Source organism: Homalodisca vitripennis, chromosome 2 (assembly GCF_021130785.1).
Source record: "Homalodisca vitripennis isolate AUS2020 chromosome 2, UT_GWSS_2.1, whole genome shotgun sequence".
Taxonomy (NCBI): Eukaryota; Metazoa; Arthropoda; class Insecta; order Hemiptera; family Cicadellidae; genus Homalodisca; species Homalodisca vitripennis.
In genome coordinates this window covers 60,899,490-60,919,257 of record NC_060208.1, presented here as the reverse complement: position 1 = coordinate 60,919,257, position 19,768 = coordinate 60,899,490, and the positions used below count along the sequence as shown (strand labels likewise).

The window sequence follows — 19,768 nt, the reverse complement described above, 5'->3', positions numbered from 1 at the left end:
AAAAAATAAACTGGTCAAATTTGGTCATACGTGTAGTGAATGAAACACATGATATACATTGTGCATGCATGTTTCTAGATGCAAATCATAAACACGACCATTAAAAGACTTACCTTCCTGGTTGGTGTCAAGGGCCCATGACAGGTACCAGGATTCTCTACTTCTCTCCTTCGCTTCTCGCTCATATTTCTCCAGCGTCCGTTTGTCCACCATCCCGGTCAATGCCATAATCTGTCCTCCAATAGTGGACTTTCCAGCATCTGCAGAGAAACAATATAGAAATATCATTTACCACAGATATGGTGCAATGACAGAAACTGTTGTTTGCTGAATAATACACATTTAGAAAATAACAAACTGAAAAGTGTAGTGAGCACAATATTTCCTAAGACAGATATGATTCTTCAAAAAGTATTCAAAATTTAAAAAAGTAAAACAAACCAATAATATTTTTAGATGGGAAACTAAAATGAGAGAATGAAAAGGAATCATTTCAATTACTGGTCTATAGGAAGTGTTATCCATTTAACAAACATATTAGTTATAAAGAAAAATATCCAAGCCTTGCCTCGGCAGATAGAACTGACACTTTTATTATAATTCAAACGAAAAGTAAAAACATGGTTAACCCTTATAGTCCAGACAGTCCTAATTACACGGATGTCGGTGTACTAACCTGACAGCACCTGCAACTTACACTTGTTGGTTCTTAAACTAAGCCTGCCAATATGTGCAAAGAGATATGGCTCTCATTAGATCCTTAAGAGCTTTAAATATTGACTAAAGGTCCTAACATTTTAACGTTTGCTTCTCTCAACTAATGTACCTTAAAATAACAGATGTTCTTTATATTATTTTTTGTTTATACTTTACTTGTACTTACAACATAGATGCAGATTCTAAACCATTTCCTTATAACTGTATAAAGAAAATTGTTAAACTCCAACTTAATTAGTTTGAACACTTTATTTTCATAAAATATTATGCAATAAAAAAAGTATTATCAAAATGTAAAATTAAACCTTGATTAAATCAATTTGATTTATTTTACAGCACAAGAGCTCCACAAATAATAAAATACTCAAATTCTTGAATTATCTATTACAATAAAAAATTAGTGACTAAAATAAAAATGTAGATGTTACTGAAGTTTTATTAGTCTAAATAATTATGTCCAAATAATAAACTTTCTTTTAACTAAGAGAGTACTTTAATTAAATCTGGTTAATACAAAAGGTATGAAAACTAAAAATAGATAACAATATTTTACAATGGCTTGTGATAATTTTTAACAAAGATATTCATTAATTTCAACTCAGTTATTTAATGTTTAAATTTAGGTATAAAACAAAACATCATACATTACATGCAGGTGAGAAACTGCAAAATATTTCGTTGTAGACATTAACAACATATTGTTGTTTCTGCTGAAATAATTAGATGTTGCTGATAACAGGGTATGTCTGAATTCAATGGTTTAGGTTTGAAGTAGAAAGACCTGTTCTGTAAACTGCTATAAACTAGTTCCAACCGGTTTAGGAACAGCTGATTACTTCAAACCACCTTCCACAATGTCTAGATACTTCACACTATCTGAGACCAGTTTTATCTAGTCTAACTGTTTTATCTGAGACCCATTTTATTTTGAAACAGTTTTATCAATTGGGCTACTATTTCATTTTAACTACCAATCAATATTGTATCTTACTACTTATTCTTAATAATTAGTTATTCTCTTGTGAATTCATACATACTTAGCTCTGGAATGGCAGGCACTTTTTGCGATTTTGTAAGGGTTTCTCATTTTAATCACTGCTCATCTATTTTTCAAGATACAGACATTTTTAAAATATCAATGTTCCTAGAAATAATTATAGTTTACAACAAAAGAATGCAATATAGCATCATTTGAGTTTTACTTACAAAAATAAATTAGATAAAGATTTCATGTTGTTCATTTACTTACAAAAATTCATTAATCACTTACAAAAATAAATTAGATAAAGATTTCTTGTTGTTCGGCCATGTTGGTGTTCATTACATTTCCCTGAGTTCAATTATTTTTATGTCTGATAATAAATTTATTTAATACTAAATCTCCTAAATAAAATGAATGAAAACAAGAACTTACCGACATGTCCAATGATGACTACGTTGACATGTTCCTTCTTGCTTTTTAATTCTTCCGAGCTACTCTTAGGCTTCTTTTTGGGCTTAATGACAATTTCTTCCTCAAGCTCATCTAATTCCTCATCCTCCTCAGGTGTGAGGAGTGGAGGCAGTGGGTCACTGTCATCCGCCGCCTCCCAGCTGTCCGCGGCGGGGGCGTCGGCAGGAGGAGTGGGGCTCGGGGCCCCCGGGGGCTCTCGGTCTCCCTCCACCTCCACCACTGGTACTCCTGTAAAAAAAAAACAATCATTATTTAGACCCAAATTGTAACCAACAATATTAATGTGTCAAGGTACAACCGAGATTTTCGTTTTGTGTTCAACCTATAGTATATCTGATGAAGTTAACATCTGAACAAGTTCATATTCAATTACTGTACTTAATTTTTGTAACATAAGTCCTATCAAACTCTAATCATATAGTCTACAAGTGTATTTAAATATTTTGTTTCACACTATCTGTCAAATTTGCAATTAATATTGAAATAAGTTGTCCACAGTAATTTAAAAACAAAATGATGAGTAATTCTCAAACTACGTGTGTCTTCTGTGACATAATACAGACCAATGACAGCTCAAAAATAATATATGCAGTGATTTTAATTCAGGACTTCTTGGAGGCTTCAGAATCGTACTGCAAGAAACTTCTTTTTATTATAGGATGACGAGCTGGTGGTGTTCCCTGATATAAAACCTGCAGCTCCTCATCACTACTTGGTTGTGCCTAAGAGCCATTTGTTGAATGCCAAACAGATCGGTCCTGAACATAAGCCGTTGGTGGAGAATACTTAACTGACCTACTTACCAGTAACATATAAACTTCGTTTTGGATTTATTATAATTAAGTTAGTTTTTTAACATAGCATTTCTCAAGTTACAGACAGTTACAAGTGCCTTATCAATGTGACCACACAACTTTTTTTTTAATTCCTGGGTTTTCTTTGCCGAGAATGTCCACAACTCTAATCCATTTTCAAACCAAATATAAACAACTGTAGTATTGTATCTAACACTATCAGAGTGACACGGTGAAGATTTTTCATCACCAGCTATATTTGCCACGAAGCTGCATGGCTTGGCGAAATTAGTCGCAAACAGCATATGTCAGAAATTCGATTATGATTATTCGCACCACCCATATTAAGCTCCATTGTTCCCATCTCTATATCTTTCAATGTTTCAACATAACGTTGTATATGCCTAATCATTTTCCTTTCTGTGGTTTTTGGAAAATATATGAATCCAATTCAGAAAAAATTACTCCACTACCATGGGGCAGACTGCAGTCATACATTTCGGTACGAGACCACACATTTGCTAGTATACAAGGTCGGTTCAATGAAACAAATATCTTTCATCTGAACTTAATTTTAAACTTTATTTATCCTTTTTTGGGAGAAATAAGCCTAAGATTACATAGATACTACTTCAAAGGAATTTGCTGGGGTAGAGGTAGACGTATATATTTTTAATACTACAAGTAAGTCCTCTCTCTACCTTCTACTTTGAAATATAAAAGGAATGATGCCTTTTTGGAATGGGGTTCCAGAATATATTTATTTACTTAAATACGTATGGGCATATATTTATTTTACTTAAATATGTATGGGCATATATTTATTTTACTTAAATATGTATGGGCATATATTTATTTTACTTAAATAATAAAAATACATAATTATATTTGAAAAGAATTAAACACATTTAATCACAATAAGAAAATAACATGTCTAAAATTATGATTATTGAGATTTATTACTATTTGTGTACAACTACACGAAATATGATGTAAAGGTAAAATGATGTTATGTCAGCGCATAGAACCAGCAGACATGCTGGAGTTGACGAACATAGAAATAGAAAATACAAACCAATGTTATTTGAAAAAACATTATTTTGTTACAGTTTTTATTATACAAATAACTAAAAAACAATGTTTTAGCAATCAATAATTTGCCAACTTCCGATCAGTTGTTGCGTGAATAGACGCAGCAAACTCAAGATGTGTGCCAAAATAAATACAGAAAATACATTGTAAAAATATTATTTGTAAAACTAAACTACAGTAATTTGTTGATTATGTTATTTATCTATATTTTTCATGCATAAAATACAACAAAAACATGTATAAATTAATAATTTGCACATTGCTTATCAGCTGTCTTCCCCGAATAAATTTATTTGGATTTGAGATTCCGCTTCTACACATCAATAGTCGTAATATTAGGAAATTGTGACTTTTCAGTATTATTTAAGAACTTCTATTGATATCAGAATCAAGTGAAAAGAGCCTTGGTGTCTAGTATTGTAATCAACCCATCCCAAAAAAAATTCATGTATAATCCACACACTTTTCCTGTTGGCCAAATACAAGCTCTCTTACGTTTTCATAGTAGGTGTCAATCCTAGTTTTAGTCTCACAAAAGTATCGTGGAACTAAAAATATTACACTGCTGAACAATATATAAATAATGCATCAGAATATAATATTCAAAATATGTGATGAAATGTTTACGTTTAAAAATTACGTTATATGGTTTCAAGAAATCATAAACACACATGATAATAGTCTTAAATTCTCATTTTTCCTTGAATACTGCAGTCAAATGATAATAGAGAGGAAAGAGCAAAAGTGTGTATGCCACGCAAAGATTGACAGTTATGTCAATACAGAAAGGCCTGAGATTCCATGATAGACACGATCTGCATGTTTGTTTTGTAATCTTTCATTGAACTTCATGGTGATTCATTGAGCTGACCTTTAGACTTCTGCTTAATTTGAGGGCAAATTCTATGTATTATTTGCCATGACTGACCTCCATATAGAGAGATCTACAAGGATAACTTATACAATTATTACTAAGATGAAAATACTAGTCATTTCTTCAACTATCACTACCTAGAAGCAAAACTCCAAACAATTTAAATGCCAGTGAAACTGATCCAATTACAACTGTTCTATACTGTAATAAAAATGGGCCTTGGAGTAATTCAAAACTCATCACTAATTTTAGATTGTAAAAGAATACTTTATGATAAACTTTTTTATGAATCTGTGCCATCACAAGAGAAAAAAGTAATTTGTAAATTTGTTTTAAATTTAAATAAATGGATTTTACAAATAGACTCCTACATAACAAACAATAAAGGGCTTGTAAAGGGCTTGTTACTAAAAAAAATTATAGGCAATTAATTACAATTCTGAAACTGTTTAAGTATCTATCATACTCTTTTTAAACATTTATTTCTCAGGCTTCATATATATATATATATATATATATATATATATATATATATATATATATATATATATATATATATATAAAGGATCATCAGATGCTAAATAAGAACAAGAAAGGATTCACCACTCAATAATCACTGTTCCAAAAAGTAGACTATTTCCTACCTGTTAGGCTTTTTACAAAATAAACTTGAGAGAAACTCTCAACCAATGAGTATGGAAGCTGTGTTAAGTTCAAAGATGGCAATAGCAATTTGAAAAATAAGTGATTAACAATCAAGTTAAGGGTTTCCACTTTTTTTAAATTTCTACTAAAAAACATTTTTGGTAAATAATATCTTTTTATTAAACACACACATTTCAACCTAACAATTTGAATTAATTCTGCAATTTATAACCCTTTCACTGCAAATACCTGATTTCTGGATGTTGGCAATTTACACAAAAACTGCCAGCATCCTTTTTTCCAACGTTTACATACAGAAAATTATATCATACTTCACATTTAGATACAAATACACAAATACAAATACTTTATGCGGAAAAGTAGTAGATATGGTGTATACAAGGTATGATCAAAAAGAAATGGAATTTTTCATTTTTGGAAAAAATATTTATTTACTTATCTACATTAATGTTGTCACCTTCAAAATAGTTACTATTAGATGTTAAGCACTTGTACCACCAGTGCTTCTTCCGGTCCTCAAAACACTTGGGGATAACCCAAACTCAATCTTTGGGATAACCTTAAGCTCTTTCAGTGATGCACATTTAATGTCATCTATGATTGTAGAACAAGGGCATAAAAAAAATAAAATAAAGTCTCACGGGGCCATAACTGGAAAATATGGAGGCTGGGGCATCATTACAGTAATGATTTTAGCCCAAAATTCACGAACAAGCGATGAAGTGTAAGAGGGTGCATTGAGAAGTTGGGGAAAGCTGTGAATTGTTTTATGGTGTTTTTTTCTGGATTGTTTCACTCAAAGGGTGTTGAACTTGCAGGTAGTACTCCTAATTGACTGTTTGACCTTGTAGAAGAATTCCAGATACACTATGCCATTAAATTCGAAAAAAATGATGAGCATAACCTTCAATTGCACTTGTAGAGCCTTTTGCGGTCTTGGCGATCCACAATGCCTCCACTGGGATGATTGAGCCTTAGTTTTGATGCCAAATCCATTACCCATGTTTCACCACCTATTGTCTATAACTTTTTCTTCAACTTTTTTCATGTTTTCATCGTGGTGTATGTTCTGGAGTTTCTGGAGCGTTTTTTCATCTTCAATGTCTTCATGGTCATCTTTGAAGCTTTTATACCACTTGTAAACACTTGTTTTATTCATAGCAAACTCACCATAGGCATTTGTTACCATTTCCCACACTTTGATACACTTTATTTAATTTTTTACTCAAAATTTTAAACAAATTCATTGATCCATCAGGGTAGCCACTCAAAAACTCTTTTCAAATTCCCGGTTTTTTCACAGTTTTCCCGGTCAAAACAATTTCCGATTCTCTAGACTATTTTCAAGCAAAATAAAGAACTGTAATACTATGCTTAACCTTTACACGGAGCGCAACGGTGACGGTTTAGACTAACCAGATGTATTTACAAGAAATGTGGTGCTCTACAATAGTAAATGCTCTTCGCTAGTGAAATGCGAGAAAATCGGTGACGATTTATCGCTATCGCCAATTTTAAGCTCCTCACTTTTTATCTTTGTGTCTTTCGATGTGTCGACATTACATCGTGCATACCTAACAGCTTTTCTTTCTGTGATGCTTGGAAAATACATGTATCCAACACGGAAAGAACAAAGGTAACATACAAATACCAACAAAGCGCTACCGTGGGGCAAACTGCAGTCCAACACTGCGGGTCAGAGGTTTGCGGTGGACGAACTTGCGGCACGTGACAATGATTTCGCCGATACACAAGGTCAGTCCATCTGATACTTCATCAAATACTTTAATCTGAACTCTATTTAATTAATGTATCCTTTGGGGGAGGGTAAGCCAAGAATACCACGCTCCTTAAAAGTAATTTGTAGACTCAGGGACATAAATATATTTAAAATTACAAGTCATAACCGCTACCTTCTCCTTTTAAATAATATCAAAGATAGACTATAAAATGAGCTTCCAGAATATATTCCTAGTACGTAAAAATGTATGTATGCATTTACATTTATAGAGAATCTATTTACGTACAACACAAAATACGACATATAGATAAAACAAAAATTAGCGATCGCCTGTTTCCCGCTGAGCAGCTAGCGTTCGCGAATAGAACCAGCAGACATGATGGCCTTAACAAATATAGGCATAGAAATAAAAACATCAATTTAAATATTAATTATAAATCACTGTATTTTGTTACTAAATGTTTCTAAATAGTTTTTATACACAAATAACTTAAAAAAACACGTTATACCATTTGGTAATTTACATACTGCAGATGGTTTTTGTCCACGAATAGGCGGAGCAGACTCTCGAAGATGCGTAAAAATACTAATTATAGCTAAAATATTGTTTTTAAACTATAGGCGTTACATAACAGTTTGTTAATTTGGTTAAATAATCTACATTTTTCTTACGAAAAAAAAAACAAAAACGTTTTAGCAATCGGTAATTTGCGTACTAACGATTAGTAATCGTCCGCGAATAGAATTATTTCTGGATTCGAGATTCAGCTTCCCCATATCAGTAGGATATTGTGAATCGTGATTTTTTAAGCGTATTTAAGCACTTCTGTTGGTATCAGAATCGAGTGAAAAGAGCCGCGGTATCGAGTATCGGAAACGATCGATCCCTAGTAAAAATTACAAGGACATAAAAATTGACGCATATCCACGCATGTTCCCCGAAGACCTAAATTCATGTATAATGACGTTTTTCCAGATTCTCATCGCTGACGTTAGTCCTGTTTAGAGTCTCATCGTTGGCGGTACCCCTGGTTAGAGTCCCGCGAAAGAACCGTGGCTCGAAGAATGCATAAGAAAGTTATGTGGTACGGAAGTTACCGCGGTGCGGTTAATGCGCGATCTGTAGATAAGTACATAGACAACAGTAGAAAACAGTACCTTCTACAGTTGCACCCATAATACGAGCACAATTAATGTTATCAATTACTGGCTCCTAAACATTTTGCGTTAGCCTTTACGACAATGCAAAAATAGAATCACCCCTTGACGACAACACAAATACAAATTAAATAAACGCTCGACAGACTGTATTCGTCACAACGTGTTCGTTATATTATAACCATGGACTACGAAAGAACATGGCATAAGATTCCCTATACACGTTGAACTATTTGGTTTGAACAGGTCGAATCGTCCAACCGATCGTCACGTGTGCGAGGGTGGCCTGGCGATAACATAAGCTACGTTTACATGGGCAAGTAAAACTGCAAGAGAATTTGTACAACTACTGTCGCGTAATGTGAACAAGATAAGGAATCTTACTCACGAGAACTGTCGTAAGTACTTGCTACAGTTGTATCGCTGGTTGTTCCGAGAGTCAATACGGTTATGATGTCTCGGCAATGTGTATAATTGAAATTTTAATATCCGACACTGATCTCCAGTTCTTGCAAACACCCAACTGTCCGACACTGGTTGCGGCAGCGCTCGCGAGAGCTCTTACGCCCTGTAGACGCGATTTTTACAGTCGGGTACAAAAGTGCAATTTTTTGCCAGTGTAAACGCAGTTCAGTCGAGTTTTGGATGTGACTATGATATCATAATATAACATCACTTTCTTTGTTTTAACCTATGTAATATGAAAACCAATCGGAACGTAGGTGAGGAGCACTCGTTCATAGACAAACCAAGGCCTCGGCCGCGATACGAGCGGTAAGCGGAGGGCGGTGAGCGCTGGATCGAGCGGCGACTAAGGGTAAAAACATAGTGGAGCGGCGAGGCTGGGGTGTAGCGGAGAAGGTAGCTGAAAGGGTTTTGACCCCCGATGCTAGCGGTGCTTCACATGCACATAGTACGGCGGCGATCAACGCGGTGAATCAAGAGGCTTCAGTTGTTCACTTTTCAATATGTCTTCAGACAGTGATGACGATTTTGTGTTGTATGAGAATAGTGCACTGAAAATGATTGTTTTAGGTAATAGAAGTTGTGCAGTGCACCCTGTAAATAGGCAGTGTAAGGAATTTGGAGAGTACCAACATCAGTTTCCCCAGTTGAAGAAATATCCAGATAGATTTTTCCAGTACACCAGAATGGATTACAGTACCTTTGAATATATATTGAACTTAATTTCTCCTCATATGGAGGTCAAATATACAAATTTTGTAAAGCAGCCGATTGAATGTGACGAGAAGCTACTTATTACACTCAGGTAAGTTTTATTATGCAAATTTATTATGCATTTGCTAATCAGGGTGTTTTTTCCAAAATCTTAACGATACAACTCCACATTAAAGTAAACGTAATATTTAAAATATATATACGTGTATATATATATATATATATATATATATATTTAAATGAAATACGTTAAAGTAATAAAATATTGATTTACAGTATTAAAATTGAAATAAATTAAAATACTTTTCACCTTTATGTGTATAATCGTATTCTGTGTAAGGGTACTGGTTAACACATGTCTGGTAATTGATACTAATCGTTAATATTAGGAAGTTATTGAGAATAGAATAATTGCATATTTATTAGACCATTCATGTTGGTAGGTACAGTAATTATAGTTAAATAAAATACAGATCAAAACGAATCAATTTATTAACTGCAATTAATTGACAATGAAGTTTTAAAAAGACAAACAAATAATTAGTTTGGATTGCCACTCCACATATGAACACTAGACTCACCACCAGGCATATTTCCAATGTTAAGCAAAGTGTACGTCAGATACGTTTCTTCGCATCAGCCAAGAGTTCTACAATATTTAGAATTTTTCAAATTGTATTGGATGCATAGATGTCAAACACGTTAGAATTATTTCCCCTCCACATTCTGGAACGATGTTCTACAACTACAAAAAGTTTTATTCAATAGCTTTACAAGGTGTTTGTGACGCTCAGTACAGACTTTCTATGATCGATGTTGGAGGATTCGGTAAACAGAACGATGGAGCAACACTAGCAGCTTCAGATATGTATTAAAAAATTAAAAATAATCAGCTAAATATTCCAGATGAAATATTCCTCCGTTATTTACCAGGGACATACGTCAAAACATCTATGGTTTTTCTAGGCGATGAAGCTCATCCTCTGTCCCATCGATTATTAACACCTTACCCAGCTGACAACCTAACGATGGAAAAAACTGCATACAACTTTCGGCACTCAAGGGCGAGAAAAACAATTGAGTGTACATTCGGAATATTGTATTCAAGATGGAGAATACTCGCAAAGAGTATTGAAGCTAAACACGAGACTGCCGATCACATAGTTAAAGCTGTTTGTGTTCTTCAAAATACAATAATTGACAGAGAAGGATTTGAAAGACATTTGAGCGAGGTAATACCTGGTGAAAAGACTCGAGGCGATACCGAACCTGTGCCAAGACGAAGGGGCCGACACCTAACTGCAGCAATGCTTTTACGTGATACATTCAAGGCATATTTCCAGGAAAACCCCATCAAATTTAAGAAAGATAATGAGCAATAATTTTAATGTTTTGTTTGTGTTCTAATAAATGAATTTCTCGTACCTGTACAGTTGTTTTCTTGGCCTATTTCCTTCCACATACGATCGAGAATGAATCTATTAGGGTGGCTGGATTGTTGTTGGTCCCAGACAGCACTGCGTTCACGCACTGATAAAATAAATGTTTCAGTATCCATAGCAGCTGCACTTATTGTCGATTTGACCAACAAGGCTCGACTGAACCCTCGAGCAAAGAAATCGGGTATCAATATCTGAGAGGAGAGGCTAGCGTGTCGAGACTTGAACCAGCGCCCCTCTCCGCTCCACTATGATTCAGCGCATCTAACTACATGTATTCTTTTCAACCCTCTCAGCGGCCTTCTCTGCTACACTCTAGCCTCGCCACTCCACTATGTTTTTACCCTAATACTTTAACGTTTGTGTTGTACATATGGGAAACACTACTCGGCACTAGCCACGACAGACGTGAGTGGCAGGGCGGTACCACACGATGCCGGCCGCTTATCCGCCCCATTTTCCCGGTTCTCAGGAAGATTCCCGGCGTATTCCCGGTCCGTTAAGTTCCCGGTTTCTCGGTTGGGTGGCCATCCTGTCCATTTATAACAAAAAAATTGCTTGAGTTCATAAAACTCGTCTAGGCTTAGCAGCCGCCACAGAAAAACTAAACAATGAAAATACATACTTTCATTACTACAGCTGGAAATTGTATTATACTTCTGAGGTATGAGTAACAACATATTCAAAAATGTACACCAGATCCGATACTTTGAGGTTTACCACAAGTTCTCGTAATTAGTACTGAAACCCTGAAAAAAAAACCTTGTCTTTACCATAACTATAGGACTCAAGCAGGGTTCTAATAGGCTTGGGATTTTAATGTTTTAACCATTCTGAATGGAATAAAATGCCTTTAGAAGTTTAATGAGATTTTTACAAATGTTCGGTTAGCCAACAAAATTTTCAGGAACGTTTCATAGAGAGTACGTAAGAAATGAGACAAACATGTGTACAAAGTTCCAAGTTCATACATTCCATAATTTTGTAAATTATGTGATGAGTCAGTCAGTGGTATGTGGTTTTAATATATATGCACTTTTAATCAGAAGGTAAATTGAAGCTTTACAAAATGGCATAAACTGAATCTTTTTTGCAAAACCTGTAAAATAAGGCTTAATTATTATTTTTGACAAAATGCTATTGAAACATTGAAAAAGACATTGTGGATGGTCTGATTTAGATGAAATTTGCCTTTTAAATGTTTATTATTTAAACATTCTTAATTTTTCAAAGCACAATAATTAGTACTTTAAACCAGACTTTATTAAAGGTTGACAATATTATCTCAGGTAGTCTAGAAACTGTAGATAACTATTTGTTATCTGTCTATAAATAGTCAGTATAACTTCCAAACCTTGAAAATTGGTCCATACCAAAAACTTGCAATTTTGTCACACAATAATTATTTGTTAAATTTCATTTAAAATTTTCTGGTTTAATTGTTGTGAGCTAATAATGTTCAAGTAATTTGGCCCTAATTATTTTAACCACAAAAATTTGAACTTTTTTCAAATGTTTGGTTTTGTTGTTTTTTATAAAATTAAATATTGATATTATGTGTTTTACAAGACATTTAAATTTACAGCATTAATTTAAATAAGTTTACATTTATTGAAATATACTGCGGGACAAAAAAAGTGGGACACTCAATATTTCTCAATCTTTTAATGTTATAATTGATGTAAAACCAAAAACCAAATTGAAAAGTGTTCTTTAGATATTTCTGCAACAAACGAAGACCAATGTACAAAGATTTATTCGTAATTACAAGTTAATTCCTAAAAAAACTTAAAATTCAAAAAAAGGAGAAAGAAATTAAATGGTTAGAATGATTTTTTTCTTGAACTTGGAGTAGTCCAAAGGCGTTTTAGTATCTTGTGTTCCCACCTCGGGCTCTGATGACTGCCTGTAGTCTGTGACCGATGCTGTCAATCAAGCCCCGTATAACCTCCTGGTCCAAGTTATTCCACTCCTGCAGGGCCTGGCCAAGCTGTTGCAAAGAGTGTAACTCACCTCGACGATTTCTAATTGCTCTTCCCATGACATCCCAGATGTGTTCTAATGGATTAAGATCCGGGCTGTGTGCGGGCCATTCCATTACTTCGATTCCAACTTCACGTAAGTAATTTTGCACTACCCTTGCGGTGTGTGGACGAACATTATCTTGCATCAGCATGAATCTAGAACCCACAAATCCCGCAAAAACCACTACATGTTCTGACAGAACCTCTTCCACATACCTTTCAGCATTTAATGTTCCTCTATTACCAATTACAAGCTCAGTGTGAGCCTCTCTTGAAATTCCTCCCCAAACCATTATGGACCCACCATCAAAACTGTCTCTTGGCGATATTGCACATTGAGCAAACCTCTCTCCAGCCCGTCTCCACACTCTTTCACGACCGTCTGGTGATCTCAGGAAGAACCGAGACTCATCGGTCCACAGCACTGGGCTCCACTGCTCTGCGGTCCAATTTACATGAGTTCGAGCAAACTCCAAATGAGCTCTTCAGTGGCGTGGGAGCAGCCTAGGACCTGTAGCTGGGTGATAAGCTCCAAGTCCCACCTCCTGTAACCTTCTTCTAATTGTTCGTGTGGAAACATTCACTCCACGGGCTCTCATAAGCTCATTACGAACTTCAACAGAAGTTCAGAACCGATTTCGCAAACTTACTGACACATAAAAACGATCATTTCTGGCACTTGTTGTTCTGTTACGGCCTGATCCCTGCCTCCTTTCATAACTTCCTGTTAATCTAAAGCGAATCACAGCTCTGCTTATGCTGGATCTAGGGAACCCTGTGATGTTTTCTACTTCTCGCAATGTTAAGCCACTATCAACTAGTAGAGCAACGGCTCTGGCACAATCTGTTGGTGACAGAGGCATTTTCTGTTGGTAAGCTGGGAATGACCTGCAGTAATGGATAGACACACAGACTGAGGCAGGCAATGATCACAAAGGGGTTGAAAGTTCACTTCTGAGCTGATAAGGAAGACATTATTTTAGACTCATGATAAGATTAGCAATATTAATAAAGTAAGCAAGATGTTTCAGGATAGATTTGAAGCAATCATGTGAGAAATCAGCTACAGATAAGAGAAATGTAGAAATATTTAATTTTAAATAAAATATTACACAGTTAAAACAATTTAAAAGCTTGTCCCACAGTGTAGTTATTGTTCATTAGGAGAATTTGATTGAACTTCCTTTGCTATTTATTAAAGGGACAGTGTACCGCACGGACTATGTTAGTTTTCATTCATTATTTTTGGCAATTCCAAGTAATTGAAAATTAATAAATATATACATATGTACACATAAATAATTACTACTCAAACCCGGATCTCTCACTTGCCGGGTGAATGTGCTACCATTACACCATAGAGTCCTTACTTTTTACGATTCAATTATTTTGTATTTGGCCATATCTATCACATATGCGTTTAAATAACCAAACTAACATATGATCGGAAGACCAAATACCTGTCAAACAAATTTTATTTCCATTAATTAAAGTTGTATAAATGGCAATAGCCGAATTTAATTTCAATAAACATTGAATCACAAATTGTTTATTGAAATTATATACTTATATATATATATATATATATATATATATATATATAAATATATATATATATTTATATATATACATATATGTATATGAGTAGTATGTATGGAGAAGTAATTTATCTATATGTTGCAAATTGTAATTGTATTCCATTAGAAATAACTTTGTTGTTTTAAAATGAATAATACCAAAATATGGAAAAACTTTCCTTTGTTTCATACTATATATGTTTAGCATTGTGTACAGATTACAAAATTGGAATATGGATAAAAATATATTGTTTTTATTATATTTATACATGACCATAATTATTGTTTGTTTAAACTTTTAACTTTTTGTACAGATTTAACCTGGTTAGCACTTTTAACTGTACAATGTGCTTTATGTTGGAAAAAACTTAATAAAAATCACTTGAGCTATTAACATGACTATATTTTCATAGCAGCTTAATAATCATCCAAAACCTTGTAGAATCTTAATATGATACTAAAATTATGATAAGCACACAATTAATTTAAATTTCCATTATGAAATAAAAGTCTTTTCTGTGCAATCATGACAAAAACTTATACATTGAATATCCAGAAAGGTATCACTCACTAGCCAGTAGAATCACAAAAGAGAAAAAACAGCGCTTTCCTTTTGGTATGAACTATCCATAAAAATTTAACCAATCAGGAAATAAACAAAATAAATCAACTCTGAGATGTCCTAAGCAACTGCACAATGGTGAACAAAACATAAATAACAGAGGAAAAACCTACACCAATGAGGTAGAAACCACGTTAAAAAATTATGAAAAACAGAAAAAGTTATTGAAAAACTCGTAAATTACCCTCAAACACAATCAGTAGAACGATTCTCCCACTTCACCCTTGGAGAACTAACGGTTGATCCACCGGCTTTAACTAAGGTTTTATCCGTTAATCTCCTTCAATGGGTCATCTTTCAGCCATTTTATTGTCAGTAATAAAATAATTACAAAAGCACTAATTTTCGCTGTAATTGCGCAATTTTATGTCTATTGTGTTGTTAGTGTCAGACTTCTCTAATAGAACATGCACACTGTATCACATTAGTTTGTTCACAAAGCAACAGCTGGCAACTTGCATTGCTTATTTTCATCAGTCAAGATGCTTGCTCAGGCTGACATCATGTATTCACCAAAACATTTTCGATTTTAATAAAATTGTATTAATATGGTTAATTAATACTATTGTATTAATAATTAAAATATTAATATTAATTATACTGTTTTGGTTGTGAATAAAAATTTATAAATAAAATAATTTGCTTTCTTTACATAAAAAATTACATCAATTATTTTACCTTACTTTTAAATCTCTTACTTTTTCTAATTTACTAGAGTATGAATAACATTGTTATCATTGTAACTTCTTTACATGAAAATTTAAAATATATACACTTATATATATATATATATATATATATATATATATATATATATATATATATATATATATATTAAAGTTTATACCCTACTAGTAATTTTTCTTAATATGTTTAGTTCCAAACATTCCATTAAAAACAACGCGCAAGATTTATAAATATTACTGAAGTTATGTTTTTAAAACTCTCTGTCAGCTATTTTTATTAGAAACCGTCTTTATCGCAAATCTGTTTTTATAAAAACAGTAAATATTTTTTGTACATTTTCCATGTGGATGTTGATTATCATATAATCCCTTTCTCTTTCTTATTTTGGTATCCTCTACCACCAAGAAATGACGATTCACCCCTCGTCCAGGCCAGAAACTAATAAAGTGGTTTTAGATTGTTTTACGGTGATGTGCTACAGTAAATATCTACTCGTAACTGAAGCACCGAAAGTGTCAGCTATTTACATTTTATGAATTTTACACTTAAAATTTGCTTCCCATAATTTATTAAACAATTCACTGAAGAGAAAACCTCTGAAATGTAATCCTGTTAAATAAAACCTTAAAATTACTTTAAAAAGAATGTATTTACATAACGTTCATTAAAAAAATTTTGTATCCAAGAAAAAAAATTGTCAAAATCTAACATGGTATCATGTTTAATTTACTAGGTAAACATGATTTTGAAGTTATGTATACATCTGTACACAGATCCAGAACAATTCAAGCAGCTTCTAGTTTAGTCAGAATTACATATAAATTCAAAATACTTTTTGAATGTTCAAATGCCTGAATAAAAAACTCTAAAATCATAAAAAACATATATGAATGTCTTCATAAAATATATTATCATTGACTAAAAAGGTAAATGTAGAATTAAAAGAGACTCCCACTAAAGCAATCTAGAACCACCAATAAATTATTCCTAACTGTAAGCTTTTATTAGCTACCTCAAATTTTTGTGTGACAGCATTATTGAAAAGTACTAATACTAACATTTTGATAATAATAACCGAAATTCATCCCAATTATCCATTTAAGCCCTCCGCAGATTTTGAAGTAACATTATGTTCATAGCAATTGTGTAAACATGTGCTACTGACGTAACATTACGCTTCGTTATACTGTTCGTGTTTGACTCTGTTGTCTGTCATAATGTTGCGGGAGAAGCAAGCACATAGTGCAAATAGTTCTGGAGACTTCTACTTGATGTCAGCATTTCCATTGTTCTCAGTCATGAGTGTCTACACCTTGGTGATTTTGCTGTAGTTGCACAGTGCAGACAGTTACCGTGTGTTGCTGCATTTCACCTATCCTGGAGTATTTTATGGCTTTATTTCTAGTGTTAATTGTAACATGGACAAATCCGATGCACAAACAGACGATTGACTTTGTTACTGTGATGTTGACATGGACATAGATAGTGAAAATGACTTAGTGGACAATATATAGGTTAACAAATTTAAAAAATAAACTAAAAAAAACTTTTTCTGTATGATTCTAAAAACTTGTGTCAGTAAAAGACACCAAAAATTGAGCAATAACTATTTTACATGCTTAAGAAGAAAACTTTAAGGAGCTAAAATCAGTAAAGTAGAGAACTGGAAGGGAATCGTGTTCTGAATGGGAGATTAACAACATAGGAGAAGGGATATTTGGTTAAACAACATGAAAGGGTACGTTGGTAGTTTTTAAAAATAAATTAATAAAAACTCATCTAATCTAACTAACTGTCTGTCGGGAACATATGGACCAACGTGCCTACCTAAAAGTATTGTTTATAATTTAAGTGGGTTGTTTTATATATATATATAATATTATACACTAATGAAAACACACCTAACTTAACTGTCTGACCTACCCGAGGGCCAACTGACCTACCTGAGGGATAACTGACCTACCTGAGGGATAACTGTCTAGAATGGCCCACCCAAGCCAACTGCTTTAATTTTCTTATTTCATGTTTACAGTACTCACACTAAATGTTCCTTTTCTCTACATTAGTACTCACTATACAGCTTGTAGTGTGGCCCATACAACCTCTCACTCAACTCAGGTGGAATTAAGGTAGTTGTCCTTTCAGCTCAGCTACCTGAGCTTCACTACTCAGCGCTTGTATTTTAGTATGTAAGTTGTCTTGAATTTAAATGACAGTAGGCTATTTGACCCTGGGCTCTTTAAATGACAGATTTAAATGTACCAAGTGATATGTAATTTTAATTACAAATTTACCTATTCTGCAGGTAGTTATATTTGCATTTGTCGAATAAAAACTCGTTTCCATATTTTGAAGTTTGACTCCACCACATGCACTATTTTTATTATGAGTGGCCCGGATCGGCTTAAGGACAAATGGTTATAACCCTCTGAGCTTTCAACTAGAATATCTATAGCAATCCATAAGCCTAGTGGCCCTGCGAGCTGAGAGGACAATGATAAAATTCTAATTCGAGTTCAAACGGTTAAGTAAAAATTAACATACTGGTATCTAGTAACATTCCTAAAACCAGATTAGGCCTAGAGTAGAAATTTAGATTGAAATTGACAAACTCGGATAATAAAACAGCAATGCATATAAATATCAAATTCAAAATCCTAACATAATCTGGGCTAAATATAATTTTAAACTTTTAAGTTGAGCCAATCCAGTAATTGGGCCACACATAACATGGGCTGACCTGGCCCAATTTCCCAATGGCTGCAAATCCTAACCTAAATGTTAACCATAATTTCTTCTATAAGTGTATATTGTGCAACAGAAAGAAATTAAAATAATCTTACCATTGGTAACAGGAGTGTCTGACGAAGTCTCCACATTTTCTACTTGAGGATTAGAATCCGTCTGTGAAGGAATAAAAGAAAAAGAAGGCACAAATTCGGCTGCATTTACATTCAACGTGGAAAACTTTGCCGACATATCGTTCGGATCTGGGGCATCTCCAGGAGCTGCATCGGCCTGAGTCTCCCAAGAATCTGGTGCTACGTTATTGGCCATTTTATATTCGATTGTATTGTCAATATTTAGCACTAAGACGACACTGAAAAGATTTCCACACAACACGATTCCTCGTGTGTTCTACTACTCTAGCTCTGGTTTGGTTTCTGCTCTCCCACCGGAAGATATTAACTTTTTAAGAAAGTTCACATAAGTTTAGGAACCACAAAACAATAATCACTATTAAAAACAGTAAAAAGTTGAAGATTTAAATATTTTTACAACAATTGAAGAGTTACGAAGATTCTTAAATGAAATTAACAAAAGTACATGGCATTTGTGAAAGTTAATGATCCACGTAGTAATGATGTGATTCCATTTTGATGATTATGTATTATCAAAAAAGGTACTGTAATTTATATTTATGAATTTATGTATAAGACTCGATTAAATGTTTTATTAATTAAATTAATAGAATTTTATTAAATGATATTTTACGCATATATTCCAAAAATACTTTACATTTTACAACATAGTTGGTAGTTAGTAGCTTTTTTGACATATCTGTTAGGCGAACAATGAACATCTGATCATAACAAAGTCCACTCGATTTTTTGTGAAATCCTATACCACCGTGAAGTTAGCGTCACTTTTATCGTCCTCCGTCTGTATTCCGTGCAACAATTTTGCAGTCAACAATCCTGAAGGCGCTAAACAAACATTCAAAATCTGAAATAATAGTATAAAA

General features: G+C 33.6%; 1 protein-coding gene across 1 annotated transcript in view; it reads right to left on the bottom strand.

The window, feature by feature from the left end:
* The window catches only part of LOC124354031 (eukaryotic peptide chain release factor GTP-binding subunit ERF3A), a 39,643-nt gene extending 20,229 nt beyond the window's left edge, over positions 1-19,414 (bottom strand). The window contains exons 1-3 of the mRNA XM_046804183.1: positions 18,867-19,414; positions 2,132-2,398; positions 114-260 (exon numbers count right to left, since the gene is read on the bottom strand). Coding sequence (XP_046660139.1) covers positions 114-260; positions 2,132-2,398; positions 18,867-19,080 — 628 coding nt within the window. The 5' untranslated portion in view covers positions 19,081-19,414. The remainder of the gene's footprint in view (positions 1-113; positions 261-2,131; positions 2,399-18,866) is intronic.
* Between the last annotated feature and the right edge of the window lie 354 nt (positions 19,415-19,768).